The 26,642-nt window shown below is 25.8% G+C and overlaps 4 protein-coding genes and 1 long non-coding RNA gene across 10 annotated transcripts in view; 3 read left to right on the forward strand and 2 right to left on the reverse strand.

The window, feature by feature from the left end:
- Positions 1 to 2: 2 nt before the first annotated feature.
- Positions 3 to 8,216, forward strand: LOC108000233 (kinesin-related protein 4). Of its 3 annotated transcripts, XM_062086403.1 has the most exons (13): positions 3 to 205; positions 302 to 470; positions 1,041 to 1,275; positions 1,350 to 1,581; positions 1,657 to 1,970; positions 2,039 to 2,156; positions 2,317 to 2,626; positions 2,716 to 2,896; positions 2,971 to 3,100; positions 3,164 to 7,609; positions 7,691 to 7,861; positions 7,929 to 8,024; positions 8,093 to 8,216. In XM_062086403.1, exons 2-13 carry the CDS (start codon positions 317 to 319, stop codon positions 8,132 to 8,134), a joined length of 6,429 nt encoding a protein of 2,142 aa, XP_061942387.1. In that variant the 5' UTR covers positions 3 to 205; positions 302 to 316; the 3' UTR covers positions 8,135 to 8,216. The 3 variants fall into 3 exon arrangements, with proteins under 3 accessions (XP_061942387.1, XP_061942386.1, XP_061942388.1); XM_062086402.1 differs by having other exon boundaries at positions 5 to 470; XM_062086404.1 differs by having other exon boundaries at positions 8 to 470; positions 7,929 to 8,216.
- A 1,214-nt stretch (positions 8,217 to 9,430) lies between these two features.
- LOC108000494 (splicing factor 3A subunit 2) lies at positions 9,431 to 10,604 on the forward strand. Its single transcript, XM_017060866.3, has 2 exons — positions 9,431 to 10,141; positions 10,224 to 10,604. Exons 1-2 carry the CDS (start codon positions 9,596 to 9,598, stop codon positions 10,500 to 10,502), a joined length of 825 nt encoding a protein of 274 aa, XP_016916355.1. The 5' UTR covers positions 9,431 to 9,595; the 3' UTR covers positions 10,503 to 10,604.
- A 599-nt stretch (positions 10,605 to 11,203) lies between these two features.
- Positions 11,204 to 13,001, reverse strand: LOC108000495 (large ribosomal subunit protein uL15). Of its 2 annotated transcripts, none has more exons than XM_017060867.3 (6): positions 12,904 to 13,001; positions 12,422 to 12,485; positions 12,205 to 12,302; positions 11,865 to 12,014; positions 11,591 to 11,727; positions 11,204 to 11,294 (listed from the first exon to the last, which is right to left on the reverse strand). In XM_017060867.3, exons 1-5 carry the CDS (start codon positions 12,904 to 12,906, stop codon positions 11,599 to 11,601), a joined length of 444 nt encoding a protein of 147 aa, XP_016916356.1. In that variant the 5' UTR covers positions 12,907 to 13,001; the 3' UTR covers positions 11,204 to 11,294; positions 11,591 to 11,598. The 2 variants fall into 2 exon arrangements, with proteins under 2 accessions (XP_016916356.1, XP_016916357.1); XM_017060868.3 differs by having other exon boundaries at positions 11,595 to 11,727; positions 12,904 to 12,985.
- Positions 13,002 to 13,394: 393 nt separating this feature from the next.
- Positions 13,395 to 26,642, forward strand: part of LOC108000443 (eukaryotic translation initiation factor 5B) — a 36,300-nt gene continuing 23,052 nt past the window's right edge. For 2 of the 3 annotated variants that reach the window (XM_062086406.1, XM_017060757.3), the window contains exons 1-14: positions 13,395 to 13,654; positions 14,523 to 14,851; positions 14,942 to 15,140; positions 15,254 to 15,589; positions 15,659 to 15,859; positions 15,942 to 16,393; positions 16,495 to 16,712; positions 16,856 to 17,058; positions 17,149 to 17,414; positions 17,580 to 17,661; positions 17,747 to 17,928; positions 24,330 to 24,406; positions 24,619 to 24,826; positions 25,105 to 25,200. In XM_062086406.1, coding sequence (XP_061942390.1) covers positions 13,621 to 13,654; positions 14,523 to 14,851; positions 14,942 to 15,140; positions 15,254 to 15,589; positions 15,659 to 15,859; positions 15,942 to 16,393; positions 16,495 to 16,712; positions 16,856 to 17,058; positions 17,149 to 17,414; positions 17,580 to 17,661; positions 17,747 to 17,928; positions 24,330 to 24,406; positions 24,619 to 24,826; positions 25,105 to 25,200 — 2,883 coding nt within the window. In that variant the 5' untranslated portion in view covers positions 13,395 to 13,620. Of the gene's footprint in view, positions 13,655 to 14,522; positions 14,852 to 14,941; positions 15,141 to 15,231; positions 15,590 to 15,658; positions 15,860 to 15,941; positions 16,394 to 16,494; positions 16,713 to 16,855; positions 17,059 to 17,148; positions 17,415 to 17,579; positions 17,662 to 17,746; positions 17,929 to 24,329; positions 24,407 to 24,618; positions 24,827 to 25,104; positions 25,201 to 26,642 lie in introns of those variants that run through there. The other variant, XM_062086407.1, reaches the window with a different exon arrangement.
- On the reverse strand, positions 20,667 to 23,862 carry LOC133667481 (uncharacterized). The gene is made up of 2 exons (XR_009833032.1): positions 23,723 to 23,862; positions 20,667 to 21,172 (listed from the first exon to the last, which is right to left on the reverse strand). It is a non-coding gene; the product is annotated as an uncharacterized LOC133667481 (long non-coding RNA).

A 26,642-nucleotide genomic window follows, 5' to 3' on the forward strand; every position in this document is an offset into this window, starting at 1 on the left:
ATATATATATATAAATGTAAATTCCAGAACATACAATTATCATGTATATTCTTGTCATATAAAATTTAAATATTCTTAGTCTTATCACGTTCTTGCGTACATTGCACTGCATGCTTATATGAACCAATCGGACTTTTGAAAATTTGAATTTAAATATGTATTGAAGCTGTCGTCATTTCAAATGGCAGTTGCAATCTGTGAAGCGGTATGTAATAAAGCCGAAAAGATTAGAAAAATTAAGAACGAAGTGGTCATATATCAAAATTTGTATGCTACTTCGTTGAACATATTAATGTTATAGGAATATTAAGGAAAAATGTCAAGCGATGTTAAAGTGGCAATAAAATTGAGACCGTTAATTGAACAGGAACAAGATGAAAATTTATCAATACAATGGATTGTAAAAGAAAATTCAATTGTTTCATTAAATCAAGAGACTAAAAAATTGGAGGATAATGAATTTCATTTTGGTACGTGCCAGGTCTAATGTTGTCTCAATTTTTATTTTTAAATTCAGATAGAAAAGTAAAATATTTATAATGAAATTATAATAAAATATAACCTACTTATTTTTTTAAATTAAGTAACATATTATTGATTTTTGACTAATAAGAATTAGTCAAAATATAAAGATTTTATAATTGTTAAATAATTATTCATTACATATATACTTGTCAATATATTATATTATTAAATATTTATACTGTATAATTGTCATTATTTATTTGTATTTAAATAGAAAACAGAATAATAAATATATAAAATGCACTGTACTATTAATGACCTTTGATTTTATTCAAATTTATTCAAAATTTAAAAATAAATTATTTAGTAATTTAATGATTAAATATTAACAATCTTAAATTATATGAATAAATTAATTATATTTATTTAATTTATTTAAAGAATTACCATAAATATATAAATAATATATAAATAATATATAAATAAATAAATATATAAATAATAAATAATAAAAGAAAATAATTTTCAATTTTGAATATCTTTTGAATATCTATATATTTTATATTTATTTACAGATTATAATTTTGATATGAATACAAAAAATTGTAATGTATTCGATAATATTATAAAACCTATTGTTGATGATGTTATGAATGGTTTTAATGGAACAATATTTTGTTATGGTCAGATCAATTCTGGTAAAACATATACAATGATAGGTTCTTCAGAAGATCCAGGGATAATACCACTTAGTATTGAATATATATTTAATGCTATTTCAAATATCATTAATCGTGTATTTATATTAAGGTTTGTATGAAGATTATATATATTTTAAACCTTTTTAAAAAATTATGATAAATTGTGTATTATATTCTTTTCAGAGTATCTTATTTAGAAATTTGTAATGAAAAGATAAATGATTTATTAAATAAAAATCAAGTTGACTTAAAATTATATAAAGATGACAATGGACAAATAATTATTAAATGTAAAGAAGAAATTGCAAATTCTGCAAATTATATGTTATCTATAATGAAAGAAGGAATTAAAAATAAAAAAATTCAAGAAAAGAATAGAAATGAACATATATATAGTCATAGCATATTTAAAATTGTAAGATTATATATATATAATATATTATTACAATATGTTTTTAGAATTCAATACAATAAATTTTCATCTTTTTAGATAATTGAAAGTCAAGAAATTGATGATGATCCAAAAAATATTATACAAGTATCACAATTAAGTTTAATAGATCTTGCTGGTTTTGAGAAAGGTTATTGTACAACTAATGTTGAAGAATGTCAAAGAGATATATCTCTTTTTACTTTAGAATCGATAATTACACAGATAAATAAGTCACAAAATTTCCAGAAACATGCTGATTATCATAGTAAATTAACAGAATTACTTCAATCATCATTAAGTGGCAATGCTTTAATAGCTATGATATGTACAATAATACCTGTTGCTTTAGAGGAAACATATTGCACTCTATCGTTAGTATGCTATTTTTACAGTATTATTCAAAGTTTTATATATTAGAATATATTTTCTTAATATTTAGGTTTGCAACTCAAGCAAAAAATATCAAAACTAAGCCACAAAAAAATGAAATTACATCTAATGCATCACTTCTAATACGTTATACAAAACAATTAAAAAAACTTCAAACAGAATTAGAGGTTTGTATAAAAAATGATTTTATCTGAAAATAAATATAATTATATAATGTATAAAATTAACATATTTTTATGATATTATTATATATTATAATATAGTATAATATATAATTATTATATTAAAATTTTTCTATTATGTATTACATTGAAATTATTTCATTAGCAAATAAGAAATGAAGATTCATCTATAGAAGAAATAGAATATAATAAACTGCAACAAAGATATCAGATTGATTATTTATTAGAAGAACGTATAAAATTGTTAAAGAATCAAATTATTTCTGGATGCACAAAAAGTTATGAAAAACCAATTAAATATAAGTCTAGAAAAAGACAAACTTGGTGTAATTCTGGAATGATTAAACAATATTTACCTATATTACATATTCAAAATTGCTTACCAACAATAAATGAGATATCACCTGAAAAAACATATAAAAAAAACGTGCAATCAATTGATATTGTAGATCAAAGTAAATTTATTATATTATATTATACAATTTATCTTTCATATTATTTTTTCTTACTTAAGAATTTATATTTTCTGTTTTTATATTTTTAGCATTTCATACAGCTTTTACAGATTTTGAATTAGAATTACTTGATCGTGAAGCAGATTATGAAATCAAAGAAACTGATAGTATTGAAAATGAATATATAAGTAATGAATCTAATATAAAATTTAAAACTGATGACTTTTTTCTAAAATCAGAAAAACAAGATTCTTCTGTACAAACTTCTAGGTATATATCATTTACTAATAAATAATATTTATATTAGTTATTGAAGCTTAATACTTTTCTCTTATTTACAATAGCAATGAAATATCTCCTTCTACACCAAAAAGTGTTTTACGAAAATATATTCTAGATTTGACAACAGATCTTAATGAACTTCGAGAATTTACAACTTTAGAAAAACAATTGATGTGTGAAGATTGTAAACATGTAAGTAATGATTTACATTTATATATTTTAGTATTTTTCTTAATAATTATCCTATTTTTTAAGAATGTAAAACAAGTAAAAAAACAAATTATTACGACTGATTTTAAAAATGACGAAATTATTGAATGTTCTCCAAATTTAATAATAGAATTACAAAAAGAAAAAAGTAAATTATCCGAAGATTCGAAATTAAAAGTTCAAAAAACAGATGAAATAAAAAACGATTTTCAAAGCCTTAAATTGGATATAAAAGAATTACAAAAAACTATTTATTTGTTGACAAATGAAAATATGGAAATGTTAAATAAATTATCTGCTGAAAAAGAACGTTCAGAACAAACTGAATTAAATTTTCAAAAAACAATTGATGAACTTTATGGACGTATTTCGAAAGTTACAGATGAAAAAATTAATTTAGAAACTGATATAGAAATGTTGAATAATCAATTACAAAATTTTCGTTCAAAAACAGAAGAAGACAATGATGAACAATTGATTATTAAATATCAGAATAAAATTGATACTCTAAAAATAGAAAATATTGAATTGTCAGCTATTATTGACGAAAGAAATAAAGAACTTGAAAATATTAAAGAAAGTAAATCATTATTATATGATCATGATTGCATTTACAAAGATGAAGTTGCATTACTTACAGAAAAAAACAAATGTTTAATAATGGAAAACAATGAATTTTCTACTGACTTAATAAATAAAATTGAGGAAAATGAAACATTAAAAGAACAATGCAATATTTTGGAAAGTAAAATTTATTTGATGAAAAATGCGAATTCTGATGAAAGCGACATAGATCAATTAAGATTGGAAAACAATATTTTAAAAGCTGAAATTGCAGAATTAAAAATAAAAATAACAATGTTAACTGATGAAAATACTAAGTTTTCTAATAATTTATTGAAAACAATAAACGATCTTGATTATTCACGTAATGAAAAAATAAATAGTAATATGTATTTATGTATAGAACTTGATAATTCAAAAGAGAAAAATCAAATTGTAAAGAAAACATTGCAGGAAGAAGATAATGAATTATTGAAAAATAAAGTTACAAAGTTACAAAACGAGAATATACATTTATCTCATTTAAATAAAAAATTAAGTGATTTAAAATTGTCATCTTGTAGTCAATGCATATATTTAAAAACTGTAAATGAGAATCGTACAGCTCATAAAATTAAAGAAAAAATTTTAAATTGTAAATTGGAAAATTTACAGAAAAAATTTGATCGTAAATGTGCAGAAGCTGATGCATTAAAACGTAAAGCTAATCAAGATTTAAATTTAACTTTAACTGATATATCTTTAAATACAAATTGTATAGGTGGAATGAATGTAAGTTCTGTAGAGGAAGAAATTCAGCATTTAAATAATGAATTACAGGTTTTAAAAAATAACCATGATGAATTATGGGTTTTATATGAAGAAAAATGCGACGAACTTGAAAAACTTCATGATATAGGTGATTCAAAAAATATAGATGATGGTTGTAAATTGAAAAAATGTGTATTCAAAAATAAAAGAAAACTTGATGAATTACAAAATCATGTTGATCAAGTGAAAGGGGATATAGGTGAATTGAAAAAGGAATTTAGAACAGAAAGAGAAAGCTTTTTAGAAAAAATCAATGTGTTAAAAAACATTAATGAAAAATTACAACAAGAAATATCAGATAAAGAAATATCAGTAATTACAGTTACAGAAAAAGCTCAAATTTTTGAAACTGAATTATCAAATATGAATAAAGAAATTGAACAATTTTTTATGAAAGAGAAATTAATGCAAACTGAAAAATTGACGTTAGAAGTAGAATTAGAAGATCTCAAAATGGATCAAAGAAATAAAGATATTCTTATTAGTAAATTGAATATAACAATCAATGAATTAAATGAAGTAGTATCATCATTAAAAAAGGAATTAGATTCAATAAGTAATCAAAAAAATGAATTAATTATTTCAATTGAAAAAATTGAATATAAATATAAAGAAGAATTAAAATTATTAAAACAGCAATATGATAGATTAGAACAAGAAAAACAAAATAATATAGAAATAGAAAAACGTGCAACATTATGGGTTAAGGAATTAGAATCAAATATAGAAAAACTTAAGACAGATTTAGAGAAAGAAGAAAATTTACATAAAGAATTTGAGAAAAAAATTTTCAAATTGGAAAATTTTTTACAAGAAAATGAAAATGAGAAAGAAACATATAAAGAAAAACTTAAAGTACTTGAAACACAATTAATCAATTCCAAAGATAATTCAATAATTAAAGAATCTGAAATTAATACAAATAAGAGATTACAAAAAGAGTTAAATACTGTCAAAGAATGTATGATTAGAGAATTAACGTCACTTAAATGTAAAATACATTCTTTAAACTTTTCAAATAAAACTGCAAACGAAATTTTCATTATTTTTTTGCAAACACTTATGTTAAAAGAAGAAGAAGTAATTAAAGAAATGAGAGAATTATTTGAAAAAGAAAAACAAGAATTAGATGATAAAAGACAACAAAGTGCAGATGCTGAAAAACGTGTAATATTATGGTCTAAAGAATTAGAAAATGAAAATGAAAAATTGCATACTGATTTAACAAAAACGGAGCGTTTATGTACGGAACAACAAGATAAAATTTATCAATTAGAATATCTTCTAAAAGAAAATAATTATGAAAAAGAAATACTTAAAGAAAAAATAGAAGTAATGGAAATTGATTTTAATAATTTGCAGAGCGAATTTGACAAACGATGCAAAGTAGATATCCAACAAAAAGGAGAAGCAGATATCATTGCACAAAAACGAGAAAAGGAAGTGCAAGAAGCTTTTAAACATAAAGAAATTGAACTTCAGTCTAAAATAAAATTTGAAGAAGAGCAATATAAAAAAAAAATAGAAGAATTAATTTCTTCTATAGAAATTTATAAAACAAAAAATATAGAATTGAAAAATAATATTGAAGGACTTGAAGCTAATGAGAAACAATTAAAAAATATTATAGAAATAAATTCCTCTGAACTCAAAATAAATAATCAATCTATTCAAAAAATGTCTTTTGATTTTGAACAACTCACAGAAGCTTATAATGAACTAACTAATGAAGTAGAACAAAAAACAATCCAAATTGAGAATATTACAACACTTTTAAAAAATAAATGTGATTTATTATCTGAATATAAAGCTAAACTTGAAAATATGATACCAGATTATGAAATGCTACAAAAACAAAGTAAAGAAAGAAAAGAAAATATAGAACGCTACAAAGAAGAAATAGAAAAATTGGAAATGGAAAAGAGAAAAAAAATTGAAATAATTGAAGATAAATTAAATTCGGAAGAAATAAAAAATATTGGATTAAATAAGCAATTAAATGAATTGAATAGCAAAAATATTAATTTAATAGATGAATTAGATAATTTGAAAGAAAAGTATGAAGAATTACAACAAGTAAATGCAAAATTAGAAAGAAAAATTAGAAATAGTACAAGTAAAATAAAAGCTGAAACAGAGATGGAAGAATTAAAGGATATGAATAAAAGATTACAAAATAATTTGGAAGGAGCAAGTAATCGTATAATTGAATTACAAGAAAGTAAAAATAAAACTTTTAAAGAATTAGTTAATTTAAAAAATCAATATGAATTGCTATCTCAAGAAAATGTAGAAATAAAAAAATCTTTATCATTATATAAATTTAAACAAACTACTTTATATTTATCTCAAGAAGATAGTAAATATGATGTACTTCTTCAAGAAAAAAATAAAATTGCATTAGAATTAGAAGATAAAAAATTATTATTAATACAAAAAGAAAAAGAAATTAACGAATATATGAATCAAATAAAAGACTTTGTTATTAAAAAGAAACAATTTGATAATCAGTTAATAGAATATAGTACTACTTTATGTAAATGCAATATAGAAATATCAAATTTGAAAGATGAAGTATGTACCCAGCAAACTAAAACTAAATTGATTAATGAATTAGAGAAAAAATTAAAGATTTTAGAAGAAGAAAATAAAAATCTCACATGTCAACTTGAGACATTTAAAATAAAAATAGAAACTAATATGAAACAGATAGAAGATACAAAATTACACAATGAAAAAACTCTTTATACTTTAAAAAAAAATTTGGAATTACAAATGAAATATAATGATTATCAAAATGAACTAGAAATAAAAACCAACAGTAATAACAGTTCAAGATCTACTAGTCCTGCTTTTGAAAATAATAGAAGAAGACGTAGCAGAAATGAAATATTTAATCAAAGAAGACAATTAGAAAATGTAATGATTGATATTGATTCCACTGAAAATGAGGAAATATGTCAAATATTAAGAAAAAAAATTCAAGAATTAGAATTACAATTAGTATCAAAAAATGGACAAATTGCAGCATTAGAAATTCAAATTCAAAGTGAAAATTTTCCTTATCAACAAAAATGTAAAGAATTAGAAGAACTTTTACTTATGTTTCGCAAAAAGGTAGGTATAATATTATTTTTCTAATCTTAAAAAACACAATTGATCAAATTAATTAAAATTAATAATAAAATATTTTTATAGAATACTGAACTTAATTCTGAAGTAAGAAAGCTTCAAAGGACTTTATATGATATTAATACATGGGAATGTGACATATGTAGACGATGGCGTATTAATAAAAGAGATCAAGCATGTCAAACAATATTTAATAATGCGCCGCAACTTTTTACTACGAATAACGAAATAATTGAAGTAAGTAAGAATATATAATAATAATAATATAGTAATTTTACATAAAAATCATTTTACATCCTTGCAGAATCATATAAAAATAAGAAAATTAGAAAAAGAAAAAGAATTAATAAAAGATATATGCCGTGCACGATGTCGACAAATAAAAAATTTAGAAGATAAAGTAAGAGAATTGGAAGGAGCATAGGCTTTTATATAAAAATAATTTTATATATAATAACATCTTTGCAGAATCATATAAAAATAAGAAAACTAGAAAAAGAAAAATATTAATGTAAATTAATAAAAGGTGTATGCTATGCACAATGCCAACAAATAAAAAAATTTAGAAAATAAAATAAGAGAATTGAAAGAAGCACAGGCTGCATCATATTCAATATATATTGAATTTTTGAAAGAAGAATCTAATTGATATATTTCTGTTATATAATTCAACAAACAATTTGATTTGAGAAAAAACATGAAACATTTCTTCAAATGTGCTTTGCTTAAAACTAAACTATCAAGATTTAGTTTCTTTTTGATAGTGCTTAAGCAAATATAATTTCTACAATTTATTTATTTTTATATGCAATGAAGTGATATTTGAAAAATGATAAAAAAGTAATGAATATCTATTTTTTTAAAGTTAAAATTAAAATATTATTTAACTTAGAATATTTATTTAAACATGAAAAAAATAATTTCATATTTTAGAATGAAATATTTATATATTATTCATAAAATATTTCTATATATTGTTCTATATGTTGAAATTTAACTTTATTTTCAGATGTATATTGTTTATTTGTACGTTTAATTTTCATAACCATTTTTCTTTTCCTTTATTTCTTAAAAAGTTGAAATCTTTAAAATTGAAATGACATATATATTTAATGTTTTCTACAGAATGAAATGAAAGAAAATGTTCCAGCTAATACATTAATGAAAGTTTACGAGATTATCAAATTCTAAAAAAAATATATGCAATAGTTAAAAAAAGTCTTCCAGAAATTACAGTCTACAATATTATTAAACATTAGAAGATTATTATACATAATACTACTGAAGTATTATGTTCATTCCTTTTCATTGAAATAGTGTAAATATTAACAAATATCAATATATTTATATTTCTCAGGTATTATATTTTTGTATTTTCATAAATATGATGTAAATAAGAGCAAAATTAATTTTTATCTATATTATGACGATATAAAAATAGTTATATATATATATATTACATTTCTCTACCAACATTAGTAAAATACAATCTGTGATTCCGTAAAATATGCTTATTATATAAATATTAATATATGTATGAAACATGCTGTTTATTAATTGTTACATTCTATATTTATATTTAAATTATATAATATTTATTATAACAAAACAATTCCATTAAAGTTACCATTATATAATAAAATCAAATAATGAAATCTTTAAAAATTAGTAAAGTTCTGTAAATTGCTTAATTAAAATGTAAATAAAAAATATTAAATATTAAAAATTTTTATTTAAAATAATAAAAATAATGAAAGGATAAAAAAAACCATTTTTTTCTAGTAATTTAATTACATTCTTTATATTGCCTATCCTGACGTTCCAACAGCCTTGATATATTATAAGTAAAGGTTAATGTAGCATTATCTAGTAGTAAACTATTCAGTTAAGATTTTGTACTGTTTATAATCGTGACTATTATTTATATATATTAAACATAAATAAGTAAAGTAACATAAATAAAAATCGAAAATGGATTTTCAAAATCGTCCAGGAGGCAAAACTGGTGGTGGAGGTGTTGCATCTTGGTCAGAAAGTAATCGAGATAGAAGAGAACGTTTACGACAACTTGCATTGGAAACTATTGATCTTAACAAAGATCCATATTTTATGAAAAATCATTTAGGATCATATGAATGTAAATTATGTTTAACTCTTCACAATAATGAAGGTAGTTATTTGGCTCATACACAGGGTAAAAAGCATCAAGCAAATTTAGCTAGAAGAGCTGCTAAAGAAGCAAAGGAAGCACCTCAAACACTTGCACCTGAAAAACCTCGTGTAGAACCAAAAAAATTTGTAAAAATTGGAAGACCTGGTTACAGAGTAACTAAACAACGAGATCCAGAATCAGGACAGCAAAGTTTATTATTTCAAGTTGATTATCCAGAAGTTGCAGATAATGTTATTCCAAGACATAGATTTATGTCAGCATATGAACAAAGAGTTGAACCACCAGATCGTAAATGGCAATATTTATTATTTGCTGCTGAGCCTTATGAAACTATAGCTTTCAAAGTAAGTTTATTTTATAATATAAATATAAATTAAATATTTATCGTTTTATATGTTTTATATTATTATAAAAATATAATATTAGGTTCCTAGTAGAGAAGTTGAAAAAGCAGAAGGCAAGTTTTGGACACATTGGAACAAAGATACAAAACAATTTTTTTTACAATTTGCATTTAAAAATGAAAAACCTTCAGTTGGCAAAGTACCACCTCCTCCAGTTCCTTTAATAAGGCCTGGATTAGGACCACCTATGGTACCAGTTCCACCACCACCAAGACCACCTATGTTTAATCCAGTACCACCACCACCAGCTCTTTTAGCAACAGGCATGCAAATACCTCCACCACCTCCTCATATAGCATAATCTTTTGATCAATAATAAAATAAAATAAAAAAGTATCAATGAATATTAAATTTCTTTTTTAAATATATTATTTTTTTGTAAATAAAACTAAAAACATTGCAATAGTTTATTTAATTTTTTCATTTTCTTTTTTGCTAATTTACTATATATTCGATATAAATTAATAATTTTTTCATTTAATTGAAAATGAGAAATATTACATACGTATTCGTTTATAATTCCTTCATATATATATATATATATATAATATATAAAATATATTTACATAAATGATACATAATTAACAGATATTGGACAACATAGAGAAGATATTGGAATCGTATAATTCGATATTTTTGCTAGTATTTAAATGTATTTAAATATATTTAATTAATTCAAAGAAAAATTGTATTCGACAAAATTAAAAAGCAAACGAATTATTAAAGTTGAAATTGCAAAACTGATTGAAAGTTGAATATTGTTTCTATAATTAACAGGGCTTAATCCGAATAACAGCCACTTGTGAAAGCAATTTTAAGAGATGCAATAAAATTTATTCACTTGCATCAAATCATTATCACTACTACTACTATTAATCAAGCTATAAATATTTAAATTTTAAATACAAGAATTTTGTGAAAATTACATTTAATAAAAATATTATATAAAAATATTATATAAAAACATTATGTAAAAAAAAAATTAAAAAATATTATAAGATCTTTCTTTTTTCGTTATTAAATTTTATTAAGAATATAAATTTATTGGAATACACAGTGACCACACCAATTAAGACAATCAAGACTTGAGCTCCTAAAAATAAAAAAAATCTTCATTAATTTAAAAAAAATCTTAAATATCACTAAATTAGATTAGTTTCATTATCAGTTAAAAAGAACAATCAACATAGCGTTAAGTGTTGTACGCACTTTTTCGACCGCCCGTTCATATTATCATCACTAAATATTTTAATTTATAATTATATTATAAATTATATATTATAATTATATTTATAATTATAATTTAATATATAATTTTAATTTATAAAATTATAGAAATATACAAATAAATATAAAATATTATAAAAGTTTCATTGTGATATAATTTACTTGCATATTTAGGCAGAAAGAACACAAACTCCACCAACAGCTTTAATTTTATCTTCTGCAAGTTTACTGAAAAATTTGGCTTTAACAATAACTGGTTGCTTAGGAAGTCGACCTTTTCCTAAAAGTTTGTAATATCCCTACAAAATTAAATTTATGATAAAAATGTAAATGCAATATAGTAAATAATTTTAGGGCATATAATTTTTATTTCATAAATATATATTTATATATATATATGAAATAAATAATGAAATAATTATTATTTTAAACTTACCGCTTTAACAAGATCAATTACTGGAACTTTATTTTCTGAATCTTTATATTTAAGCCTAGTTTGTTCAGAAACTAATGTCCATAATTTATCCAAATTTAAAGTTGGACACCATTTTGTATTACGTCTTAAATGATAATTCCTCATACCAAGCTATAAAGATTAATTAAAAATTTACTAAATTATTTTTAATTAGAAACTGATTTGATACTGATAGAATACATCAGAATATTAAATATCAATCAAAGTATTTCAGTTCGCCAGTGAAAAATAAAGTTCAATATCATCATTTAATATTTGAAATAATTTAATTATAATAAAAATACAAAATAAAAATATTTACCTTTCCAAAATAACCAGGATGGTACTTATCAAAGTTGATACGATGATGGTGTAAACCACCGGCATTACCTCGTCCACCAGGATGTTTTCTATGTTTACCTTGAATATAATATAATATTGTTTTATTATTTAATTTTGTTATATAATGTTATATAATTTTTAATTTATTTTTATTAAAATAAATTTTTAATTTTATAGTGAATATTGTAATATCATACCTATACGTCCATGACCATGGCTTACATGACCACGAAGTTTCCTGGTCTTTTTTTTATGTGTAGACTATAAATTAAAAAACAAAATCATATTAAAAAATTATTTATTTGATTTTACTAAAGATTTTAATTTATTTTATTATAAAAATTATATTCGAATATTAACATGACACATATATATTAAACATATATAATATTTATGTTTATTTAATGAATTATTTAAAAAAAAAATATTAAAATCATGCTATAAAATTATTGATTCGATCCCACAAGATTTTAATGTTTTATCATGAAGGTTATGTTCGAACATTTATTAACATGAATCTATCATATTAACAATATTTATGATTACTACTTAATTATTTAAAAAAAATAATAATCATAAAATTATATTTAATAAATTTTTAATAAAACTATAATTTTTAATATTTTATTTATATAAAGATGTTTTCAAGTATTTCAGATTACATTTATAACTAACTTACCATTTTAGTCGCGACGTGAAGAACGAAACCGTTTTTTATCAAAATTATTAGATATTGTATAGATGGCGTGTGTATACTTAACTAGCATTTGAGCATAAAATAACTATTACAAAAAATAACAAAAATATTATTATTAATATAATTTATATATAAAATATAAAGTTTAAGTTTTATTAGATTAAATTGTTAATTATAAATACGATAAATAATTTATTTTAAAACATAAATAATAGATAAATCTAAAAAATAATAAAACAATATGATTGGCTATTGAAAATCTCATGTAAACTACGTTTTATTTTATTTTTCATGTTATTTTATATTTACATTATATATAATAATATATTTTCAAAAATTACATATTTTAATAAATAAAAATTGAAAAATACAATACGAAATGAATATTTACTTATTAATAATTATTTTTGTAAATTATTAGTTATATGTATGAAATTGACTTTAATCTTTGTGTAATGTGCATCTTACAAGAAAGTAATGATATATGGTTTAGTTGTGCACATATTAGTTGTGCAGACCGGATTAAAAGATATATAAGGGTTTGTAGATTTCCTAAGATTTATTTGTTGTAATTATCTCGAAATTACATATATTTAAAAGTGAAATTTGAACTATTTCAAAAAAATTTTATTATTGAAACGATAAAAAACCTATTAAAAAACTGAACGTACATAGAGAAAATCTTAAAAGTAGATCAAGATGCAGGAATCTCAACCGAAGAAAGGCAAGAAAGGTAAAAAAATAGTTATAAAATTTATAAATATGTATCATTAAATAAGAATAAAATAATAATATTTCAAATATGTATATAAGCTTATTTTTTAATTAAACTTTAAACATTTTTTTCTTGTGATAAATGTCGTCTGCTTTCACTTAACCTCTATTTAACTGTTCTTGAGTTACATACGGAAACGATAATAATATATTTTTAGTTTTTTTATAATATTTATAATTTGATAAATTAAAGTTTATCTTGTTTGCTTTTTTTCTATACTCATAAAAACTCCTAAATTTTTATGAAGTGATTTAAAATGATTATAATTTTAAAGCATTATTATATATATTTCATAATTTAAAATTAATATTAAATTTTACAATATTTTATTCTTGTAAAATATAAATTCATTATAAATGATATGATTATATTATGTTATAAAAACATTTAGAAAATGTAATAATTAATAACCATGTAAAGTGAAAGTTGTTTAATTATAAATTAGATAGTGAAAGCTACAAGTGTTTATTAATAAAATGTCATATACTTTTATCAATATTATTGCTACATTTACATTTCTTATCTTTTCATTACAATATTTAAATTATATCATAAAAGTTTATTTTGATATTTTTAATTTAATTTTATTTAATTATGTATATGTATCATAATATGTATCATAAATATATATATATATTTATATATATATATAAATATATATATAATAATTTAATCAATTTATGAACTTTTGTAATATATTTAGAATTATATTTTATAAAGAATAATAAAAACCATTTTTATATAAGAAGAAATTATATTATATTAAATTATAATTTGAAGTTGTAATGAAATTAAAATGTATTTCTATATTTTATATTTTAAATAGCCAGAAGAAAGCGTAATGATAGTGATGAAGATATCGAAAAAGTTTTGGCCGAATTGGAATTGGAATATTCTGGCAATAAAAAAGAAGTCAAAGATGAACCAATTGAACAAAAACCTGAAGATGAGGATAAAAAAAAGAAAGGAAAAAAAGATAAGAAAAAAGAAAAAAGTGAAATTATTGATATTAAAGAAGAGTTGAAAACTGGTATACTTCTTGAAGAAAATGATATTGATGATGAGATGGAAGTTGGTACTGTAAAAACTGCAGCACAAAAGAAGAAAGAAAAGAAAGAAAGGGAGAAACAAAAAAAACTTGCTCAGAAAAAAGCAGTATGTAATTTAAATTATTATTATGTTTATTGTACATTTATATTAAATATCATATTATTTCATTATATTTAAATTATATTTTCTTGATAGGAAATGAATAAGAAGGGAGAAAATAAAGAAGAAAAACCTGCAGAAAAAGAAATGAAAAAAGAATTAGAAATAAAGATACCAGAAACAAAAACAGCAGAATTGAAGGATATTAGTGAAGTAGATGTTTCTGTATCTAATGAAAATGATGAAAGTAAAAAGAAAAAAAAGAAAGGTGGAAAAGAAGAAACAAAAGAAAAAGGTAATAAATAATTTCATAGTCTTTTTTAAAGTAGCAAATTAATACAAATTATATTTGTTAGGATATAACATTAATTTGTGTCTACATTTAGTATAATTAGATATGTGCAATAGGCAAAGGTCCTGGAAAGAAGACTATAGCTGCAATGCAAGAAGCTTTAAAGAAATTAAAAGAAGAAGAAGAAAGATTGAAACGAGAAGAGGAAGAAAGATTACGACAAGAAGAATTGCGGGAACAAGCTCGATTAGAGCAATTAAGACTTGAACAGGAAAGGAAAGAAAGAAAAAAGCTTAAAGAAAAGCAAAGAAAAGAAAGATTAAAGGCAGAAGGGAAACTTCTAACAACAAAACAAAAACAAGATAGGGCTAGGGCACAAGCTATGATCAATGCACTTAAAGCTCAAGGCCTAGTAGATTTACCAGGTGCAGGAGAAAAGAAAACTAGACCAGGTAATTATAATATTCTTTTGCAAAAAAATAATATATACAAGAAATATAAATATATGTACATCTTTTCAGGAACTCGTATAAGACCAAACAAAATAAAACAACAAGTGAGTGTCGATGAAAAAGATGATGAAAAGATTGAAGAAAATGTACCAGAAGCAGATACAGTTGAAGTAGAAATAGTAGATCAACAATCAAAAGAATCTGAAGAAAAGGAAGATGACGTTAAAGATTCATGGGATGCTGAAACTAGTGAAGATGAACAAGATGAAGGTATTAATATATAATTATAAATAATATTTTCAAACGTATATAATGAAATGTATTTTTAATGAATGAATATTTAATTTTATAGACAAATTAGATGATGTGTCAAAAACTCCTGAAAAAATTCAACAAACAATTCTTTCATTTGAAAAAGAAAAGCAATCTCAAATTGAAGAAACCAGAAAAGAATCTTCAGAAAGCGAATCAGAAAGTGAGAGTGGAAGTGAATCAGAAACTGAGGAAAGTGAAGATGATAGTGGATTAGAAGATAAAGTATCAGATGCAGCAAGGAAAAAAGAACGAGTTAGGGAACGAATACAAGTTCGAAGAATAGAAGCAGAAAAAAAAAGATCCTTAGATAATCTTAGAGCTGCCGTAGTATGTGTTCTAGGTCATGTAGATACTGGAAAAACAAAAATTCTTGATAAATTAAGAAGAACGAATGTACAAGATGGTGAAGCAGGTGGTATAACTCAGCAAATTGGCGCCACAAATGTACCTATCGATGCTATTCGAGAGTCAACGAAACACGTGAAAGGAGTACGTTATTTTTTAAAATTATTTTAAAATATTATATACAGGATAAAAGATAAAAAATAATAAATAAAAGATTGATAAAAAGATTGATAATTTTTGTTTAGTTCGACGAAAAGAAATTCAGAATACCTGGACTTTTGATAATAGATACTCCAGGACACGAATCTTTTAGTAATTTAAGAAATCGAGGATCTTCTTTGTGTGATATAGCGATATTAGTCGTTGATATTATGCATGGTTTAGAGCCACAAACCATCGAAAGTATTAATTTACTGAAGACGAAGAAATGTCCTTTCATTGTAGCTTTGAACAAGATTGATAGGTATAATATATAAAATCAATTCTATAATAATATATAAATTAAATGTTATAAATATAAAGATAATTTTTATAATAAAATATATAATAATAATAAAAAATATATATTTTATAATAAATTTTATAAAATAAATATAATTTTTATAGATTGTATGATTGGCAAACTATGAATCGAAAAGATATTCAAGATATCGTAAAAAGCCAAGCTATTAATACACAACGTGAATTTGAAAAACGTTCCAAGGATGTTATTGTACAATTTGCGGAACAAGGTTTGAATGCTGCATTGTTTTATGAAAATCCGGATCCTAGAAGTTACGTTTCTCTTGTACCAACTAGTGCTATTACGGGTAAGTCAATATATTAATTTTTTTAATGATATATAATATGAAAAATTTTAATTTTCAACATTAAAATATTATTTAATATTTTTTATATAGGTGAAGGTATGGGCAATTTACTATCATTAATAGTTGATGCCTGTCAAGGTCCATTAGCTAAAAGACTTATGTATAGTGAAGAGCTTCAAGCAACGGTTTTAGAAGTGAAAGCATTACCAGGTCTTGGAACTACAATAGACTGTATTCTAGTCAATGGAATGTTGAAAGAAGGCGAAACAATGATAGTAGCGGGTACCGATGGTCCTATAGTAACTCAAATTCGTTCGTTACTTATGCCACAACCGCTTAAAGAATTGAGAGTCAAAGTAAATATTCGAAATTTTTTCTGCAATGAATAATGTTGATTGAATTTCTTTTTTGTATTATTTTTAATATAAAAATAATTCTATGATATTAATTTTTTATTTTTATTTTATTTATTTATTTATTTATTTATTTTTTCTTTTTTTTTTTTTATTGATGAATTATAGAATGCGTATATTGAACATCGTGAAGTAAAAGCCGCACAAGGAGTAAAAATTGCTGCAAAAGATTTAGAGAAAGCTATTGCAGGTAAATAATTTATTATATTGACATACATGTATTACTATATTTGTAATATGAAGAAATAAAACATGATTTGATATTTTATAAATAGGATTGAATCTCCAAGTGGCTGAAAAATCAGATGAAGTGGAAGTCTTAAAAGAAGAAATTGCAAAAGAGTTGTCAAGTGCTCTCGGTAATATTCGGCTTGCAGAACGTGGTGTTTACGTGCAAGCATCAACGTTGGGTGCTCTTGAAGCATTATTGGACTTTCTCAAAAGCAGCAAGATACCGGTGAGTTTTATTTATTGTTTATCCAATATTATTTTATTATAGATCATTTAAGAATATTAAGAATATAATATATAATGAAACAAAAATATTTAATAAATATTAAATAAATTAAATCGTATTTAAAAATTTTGAATGAAATTTAAAAAAGAAAAAAACTTAAAACGCATTAAAAATTTGTTTTATAAATTTATATAATTACATTCTTGCATCTATTCGCGTGTATTCGTTTGATAATTTTTCAATAGATTTTCACATTTAATGAAAGAATTGCAAAATAATTTTAAAAGTATAAAAAAGAAAGCGAACTGTACAACCGGTAAAAAATGAGAGAGAAAAAGACGTGTAGAGGGAAGAATAAGATAGAAAAGGAGAGAGAAAAAGAGAGAACAGCAACAACGAACTACTTCCTTCTTAACAGTTTAGCAGGATACGACTCATTGGTCGCATATGATGCTTGTAGTCGTGATCCATCGTACTATCAACTGTGTTGTACATCCGTGAGCACGCCTTATAGATTTTCTGGTCTATAGGGCGTCTTTTATGATTCGCGATTTTTCATCATATAAATTCTATTTTAAAATTAATGATTATATCATTAATTTAGTTTATTAGTTTTCAATTAGTATAATTAAAATTTTCAATCAGATAAAAAGAAAATTGAATTTATAGATTTAATTTATAGAATTAATAGTTCTAAGGAATTATCCATTTTAAATATTTTTTTTATTGCGATATAAAATATAAGTGAATATTCATATTATAATTAAACAAAAGATAATATTTTTAAAAAAAAAAATATCATAATGAGATAGAAAGAAAAAGGAGTTTTTTCGTTGAAGCAATTAATTAAATGTATTATTATTCAAAAATTTGGAATCAGTAATTTATTTAAATTAAACTTAAAAACTTAAATAAAAATTAAATTAAAATTTTATAATTTTAAAAAATTTATTCATAAAAAATCTATCGATGAAATTAAGTGAAATTACTAATGATATTTGTAATATTAATATTTAATTAAATAACAAATGATAAAATTAATGAAAAATTGTGTAATGTAATTGCACGTAGAAAAATAATTTTAAATTTTTGCACGATAATATATTTAATATTTAACGCGTATATTCTAATCTCGTAATTCGTTTGATATTATTCGAGCATTTAGATTGTAGCTCAAATAGCAGTGCTTCAATGTTTGCACGTTAAAAAAAAAAAAGAAAAAGTAGTACATAGTAGGTACATAGTTACGATGGTTCAGTTCGAGGTAACATCCGAAACGGCCTTAAGCTTGTCCTTCCGCGGATTATGAATGGGCTGCCCCCACCATATCGTACGATCACGTGCCGTGTGACGTCAGGTTTATCGCATATACACGTACGCAGTCAGTCGTAAGTACGGTTCGTCACTCTACGGGTAATGCGGGTATGCTTTTACATATGGCATGCAAGAGGGAGTAGACCGTAGCAGTGACCAGAGGTAGCCTAGTTTCCTCTCTTTTCTTTTTATTTTTTTTTTCTTCTTTCTTTCTTTATCTTTCTTTTTTCTCTATTTATATCTTTATCCGTTATGTATTTCTCGTTCAAAAGTTCTCTCTTTCTCAATGAGAGATGGAAAAATCATGGGGTTGACGGGGGGCTAACCTCACTCACTAACAACATATAGAGATTCTCTGAGAAGACTTCTCTTCTCTGAGACTTCTCAATACAGAGATACAAACGCGTGTGGGCTGGAAAAAGGAATACGTGACCAACGTACAGGAAACTGCCCACACTCGAAGCAAAAGCACCGTGGGTGGACGAATCGACGAACGGACGGACGTACGATTCGAATCGTAGTCCTCTGTGTGTTGGTTTATAAAACGTTTGTGTCTCTATGAGATGAGACATAAATATCGTTGAAGGAATCCTCTATTGATTCAAATATTGATTTCTTCTTCTTCTTCTTCTTATTTTTTTTTTCTTATGCCAGATGTTTCGAAATATATTTCAATCAATCGATTCGACAAATCGAAATATTTACATTTGAACCGTATCGTATCGTTCTTCTATAAAATATTTATTATTCTGTAACGAAAAATAATTCCATCTTTATTTCTGTTAGATATTACATATAATAATTTCGAAATTAAGAAACGAAACAGTCGAATAACATAATTCATCGTGATTGAATTTGAGGTTATGTTAAATTGAATCGAATGTTTTAGTCGATATTGCAATCGAAACGAAATATTTAATATTTAAAAAGCGAATTATTTCGTTTCAACTTCGAACTATACGCATATCCGCTCGATTGACGTTGGCGAATTGAAAATTCTTGTCCAGTATCTTCCTGTCCTCGTCCTGTTTAGAAGCGCGCGCAAGCAGGATCGAATTAAATAGTTTAACCGGGACACGCGCTATTCTTCTTGGAATAAGCCAATACCACGCGCATCGATTAATAATTACTTACCTTATTTGTAATATAGCCACGTAGAAATTAATGTTTTATTCCCCGAACGAAAAAAATCTTTCGGATAAGAAAACATTACTTTAAGTTTTAAATCGCAATATGTTTGTATATATATATATATATATATATTATAGATTTTTTGAAATTCAAAAGATTTCGAGTTCCCGATTCTTTACTTGAACTTTTTGTTTGTTAGAAATTTACAAGAATAATTTATAAGAAATATGATGATATAAATTTATTCTTATTTAATTAAAAATAAATAATTCAATCGATTCATCAATCCGATGTTTAGATATTTAAAAAATTTATTTTAATTAATAATTCCTAATCTCATAATTTTATTATTATATTATAAAAGAAAATGTAAAAATTAATTATTTCTTAATTATTATTCACAATTATCTCATCAAAAAAGAAATAATTAAATATTTTGAGTTTTTAACATCTTATAAAGCCGTGGATTCACAAATTTCCACTCATCCCTGATAGAAACGCGTCGATTTCTCGCGTAGTTCGGATCGTTCCGTTGCACGATGGAACTTGTGATGAGCGGACGGACGGACGGACGGACGGACGGAGGTGCAGTTCTCCGCTCCTTTTCCATAGCAGGAAAAGATGGCTCGTTTCCTCGCATTGTTTTTAACCGCGGTATATAAGCAGCTATACCAGGACATGGGAGCGGATATGCGGAGCGCGGACACGCGAGTGCACGCTCTGTCGGCCGTGTGCCGGCATCCTACGATACGTACGTTTTTCATGAAGAGAGAAGCCGTTCAAAGATTATAGTCGGCCTCTGAAAAGAGGAGAAAATAAACAACGTTGACCAACGAAATGTCAAAATCCTTAATTGATAGGGTTTACTTGTTTCTTGTCAACGCAAGTATTGTCGTCAAATATTATGAATATTTATCACAATTTTTTATTTATTTGTTTAAAAACAATAGTCAAAAGTTCAAAATAGATAGCAAAAATTTGAAACAGAAATTTTACAATCGACGTTGTTCGACCAACTATCTTTTCTTTGGGGGGAGGGGAAGACTTCTAAAACAAGAAACGACAAGTTGAACGGGTCATCTATCGTCGAGCTAACCGGTAATCGATGACAATAAGAACTAACTGAGGGACAAGTAAAAAAAAAAAAAAAGAGAGAGAGAAAAATGTGAAATGAAAGTGGAGAATGCAGTGCAAAGCAATGTCAATTAGCAACCAGTTGTTCCCACGTTTCTTTCACTTAGCTACGTGCGATAGATATTTATCGAATTTCATTTCTACCGCTTAATTAATATACGAAAGTGGAAAATTACTCGATGCTGCTTATCTTTCTCGAGACAAATTTTTCATTTTGGCAAATGAATAACCGTGTAATAACAGTGATAATGGTATACATAAAATATAAATATAAATTAATGAATTAATAATATAATGCAACGATTTTAAGATTAAAAATAACGCAAAAATCTCTAAAATTATATATAAGGGAAAATTCTTCGAATTGATGAACGTTAAAAGTTATTTTCAGTTTCTAAATTGCCCGGTTTCAATTTCTTCCCTTGATATTTCATTTCACTGTCGAAGGGTTGGTTAATAAATTAGAGTTTCCTTGTTCGGCAAACGTTTCGCGGTTGTGACAAGAGGCTGAAGAGGATCCGTGCACTGTCAGCCGGTTTTTAATGCCGGAAGCGTCCTTCTTTCTTCTTTAACTTCTCTCTCTCTCTTCCTCTCGACTTCCTCTCGTTTGTACTAGCTTTCTTTCGTTGGCAACATCTGTCGTCCGCCTTTTCTCCTCTGTCAATTCTATCTCTTTCCCTCCGCCACTTTCTCTTTCTTCGTTCCTCCGCCTTTTATTCACCGCCTTTTCTCCCTTTTTTTTTCTTGTTTTGTTCTTTTTTCTATTTTCCTCTTTTCTCGATAGCATCTGTTCCGTTCGAACAGGGGCCTACTTGCCAAAATCGATTTCCGAATTCCGATGCTTGTTTGCGTATTTCTTCTCTATATTCCAATCTTTCTCGATTATAACGATTATATATATACTTTAAAAGCTATACAGATATTAATAATTAATAATTTCGAGTACTTTCTTAATATATATAATACACATATATATATATTTTCTTTATAAATTCGTGTAAAATATCGTGTAAAATATTGATAGAAAAGATCGGAAATGTTTTTGCTAAATTATTTTTCTCTTTAGTAACCATTTTTAACGACAATCTTTCTTACTTTCGAATTATATTACTTCATTAATATTGGATTCTTCATCATGGTTACTCTTTTTATTCTCGTTACATCTCTCTCTCTCTTATTGATCGATTTTACTCCGCACCCGATCTTTTTGCTTTATTCCACCGGATGGTATCGCAATTCATCAATGAAACATGACTAGCTACCGGTATTTCGGTCGTTTATCGAGCGGTGGTGCCTTCTAATTGATCCGCGTTTTTCTTTCGTCGGTTCATCCATCGTGGATTTCATCATTGTTCACAAGCAAAATCTCGTTGATTAATCATTTAAGAAGGAAAAAAGAATTGGATTTAAATTACACGGAATTGCATAAGAATGCAGATGACGTTGTTTATTTACAATAAAAGTGAAAAACAATGACGTACGCACGCCGGAATGTACGGATATTTACGTCAGAAGAGGTCTCGTCTTAATGGGTTATTCGGTGGTCCAGGAAAAGAAAAAAGGAAAAGAAAAAAGTGGTATCTCGTCCTAATATCGGAATGCGACCACGCACCGGAAGTCTTAAAAACCCGTCTTATCTTCACAAAATTCTCGGCAACGTATCATCTTCTTCTACTCGTCCTGTTTCCTCCGCCTCTTCCTCTACCCCCTCCTCGCCTTCTTTCGATGAATGATTATCGACCCGTTGCTCGTCTGAACTCGAAAATTAGCTCGTAAATGTAGCTACTGTTACGCTATTTATTTTATCGTTTTATCCACCAGCAATTAGTCGTACATTATCTTTCGAAAGTTGTGCTATCTTAATAGAGGAAAGTCTTGGAGCAACACGTGTGATACACAGGGTGTGATAAATATTTACTCTTTCTCCAATTCCCTCCAATTTCATCCTGCTTACTTTTTAGAAAGCCTCAATTATATCGTTAATTAAAAACGAGATCATCAAACGCAATAAACGTGGCGATAACTCGTTAAAAAGAGAATAGAAAATATTTTTAATTACTTTATCTTAAAAAAAGAAAAAAGAGAAAAATATTCTCTCTCGAATTAGACTCGAGAGTGATAATTTTTCCCTCGAAATGAAATTCGCATGTTTACGTCAATAATATATCTCGTAGAAATTATCGTCAGAATAGAAATGTAACGAATTTCAACTTACATCTATTAGGGAATTTGAAGGACTCGTTTCGACCTCTCCACGACAATCGTGGACATCCCGCGGGACGGTTTGTTTGTATCGGTGCGTTTATTTCTACGTTGTGTCGCCGTGTCTCGCCGCATCGGCGAAGCCGAATCCGGACAGCATGCGTCACTAGTTATTTTTGCGGTCGAACAGACACGCACACGCGCATGCGCTTACATTCGCATAGCGTTCCACTGTATTTATGTTACGGTGACAGTGGTTTATGCCTTACCTTAATATTTTGTTTTCCTTCCAAGTACGGAACTCCGTTGCGACTGAATCGAGAGTTCCCGTTTAAACGTGGCCCACGCAAACGCAAGATGTTACACTGGATCAAAACAATATTCGTACATCTAGTTTTCTATAGGGATAATTTTAAAAACAACGAAATAAAAATTAATCTAATTTATCAGAGGATGAGTTGAAATTTGTTTTAAGGATTTAATAGTAATCTTCTCCATTGTGATGTCATATCATTGGATAATATTTGAGTACTTACAAATTGGTTTTCCCTTTTTTTTTTGTTAGTAGATTTTTTAAGTTCGACTATCTAATTTCAAAATTACAATTTTTTCTATTGCAGTATGCTGGAATTCGTATTGGTCCCGTTGTTAAAAAAGATGTCATGAAGGCGTCTATCATGTTGGAGCATGACAGTCAGTGAGTAGACGTTTCTTTTAAAAGATTAGTACTTTTTATGATGCATATTTTGTCTATATATATATATATATATATATACATATAATAAAAGGTATAAATTTTAAAACTCTTGTTAAAAACGATAACAGCAATGTTTCATTTTTACCAGAAATATATTAAGAAATTTTTGAATTTTTCCACGTCTCTAATACGTAGTACCGATCAATTTACAGATATGCCACAATCCTCGCATTCGATGTAAAGATAGAAAGAGATGCTCAAGAATTGGCCGACTCGCTTGGAGTTAAAATTTTCCAAGCGGATATCATTTACCATCTCTTTGATAAATTCACGGCGTATAGAGAGGAGTTGAAGCAACGCAAACGTGACGAAAACAAGCATATTGCTGTGTTCCCTTGCAAACTTCGTATTTTGCCTCAGGTAAATAATGGAAATAATGGATAATGTTTTAAAACATATTCATATATATATAATTTAAAATCAATAAAATTAGAATATATACGGATATATCTACAGAGGAAACTTTTTTTAAATATCAATTCATAAATGAGAAAGTGATCAATTTAGCTTTTGAATAATATACAAATAACATAAATAAAAGTTTTTTTTTCAAGATATTTTATTTTTATATATAATTTATATCAATCCTTTATTTATATTCTCTTTCTTAAGAAAAATATCCGCCTCTTCTTTTTTAGTACATCTTCAATTCTCGAGATCCTATCGTAATGGGAGTGATGGTAGAGGCTGGGATCGTGAAAGAAGGGACACCGCTTTGCGTGCCCAGCAAAGATGTGAGTACTACTTTTTTTTTTTATTTTTTTCATAAATTTTGATTAACGCATGTTAAATTTTTAATCGATACATTTTACTACACTTGACAAAATCGAGAAAAATGAGATATATCGAAAGAACGATACGACGTCTTAGAAAAACAAAATATATTTAACGACAAATTTTATTTCCAATAAAAAATATCGTAAAACATTTTAATTCTCTACAATACCGTGGGACTTGGAAGACGCGTACTTATCTATATTTTCAATTTTTTTTTATTTGTTTATTTATCACTTCTAAAAATCTAAAAATAACGATCGATTAGAATTCATTCGTTTCATAAGCGAGAAAAATGTATGTTAAAATCTGAAATTGGAATTAAAAATTCTTAGAAATGCGTCGTATCGAGCATACAAATCGAAAAGGAAGTTCTGTCGCGCCGAGCGAGATCACATGAGACAGTCTCGAGAATTAATTTAAAATTCTGCCACATGCTATGTTTCTTTTCCTCATCGCTTTTGAATACGATTATCGGTGAATTCGGGCCAGAATCCTTAAGGAGCCATGCGATTCGAGCTCTCTGTGTCGAACGATCGATTTGTCTGCGCGTAGGTGAACTTGTTCGAGGGAAATACATTTATCCAGTTGATAGATGGATGAATTTCGATCAAACACGCGAATCGCTCGAGCCAGTTTTCTTCAGTTTCTTTCTCTTTTTCATTGACCAACGTCAATGACTTCCAAATTAATTCTTCTAAATTTCGAATTATTGACAAATTTTCGTACCGAGTCAATATAAAATAGACCATAATATTTTTTCTAAAAAGACATTTTTCTTTTTTTTTTTTCGAAAGAAAATAAACTTTTGTTTGATTTCTCAGTCGCTGTAGTAGGTGATTTGACAACAATATGGCGGCTAAATAATTGCTTTGCGTTACGTCGATAATGTAGACGCTTATAAATATCGATTTCTTTTTAAGAGAACGCACCAAAAGATTAAACTTTCGCGTGCATATGTTTCCGTATTAATAAAAATTGTATATATCAAACAGTTTTAGCTAGATATCACAGTGAAAAAGTTAAAAGGTAATAGAGAGATGCGGATGTTTCAAACGTTTGGAAAATTTGATGAAATTATCGAACTGGTCCCATCGACGATCGAGTTCCTTCTCCATTTCCCGTAGGAGTTAAACTGGTGGGTAGTTTCGTTTGCTGCCTCGCCTTACGCGGTAGCACGTGAACGTTACAGGTTGCCTAGCCTCGAATTCGTAGGCGTAGCAATGCCATTAGCAGCCTGCAAATTCTCCGTAAACAAAAATTCCAAGTATATTCTCGTGAAGTACACCCACGCCTTCTGGTGACCGTGCTCGCCAACCGAAATGATTTATTAGGCAAACGGTTTTCGCCCCTCCGAATGGCCGCGTTCTTTGCGCAAGAATCGTTTCGAATTTTCGTTGCG

This window comes from Apis cerana, linkage group LG16, assembly GCF_029169275.1.
Source record: "Apis cerana isolate GH-2021 linkage group LG16, AcerK_1.0, whole genome shotgun sequence".
Lineage (NCBI taxonomy): Eukaryota > Metazoa > Arthropoda > Insecta > Hymenoptera > Apidae > Apis > Apis cerana.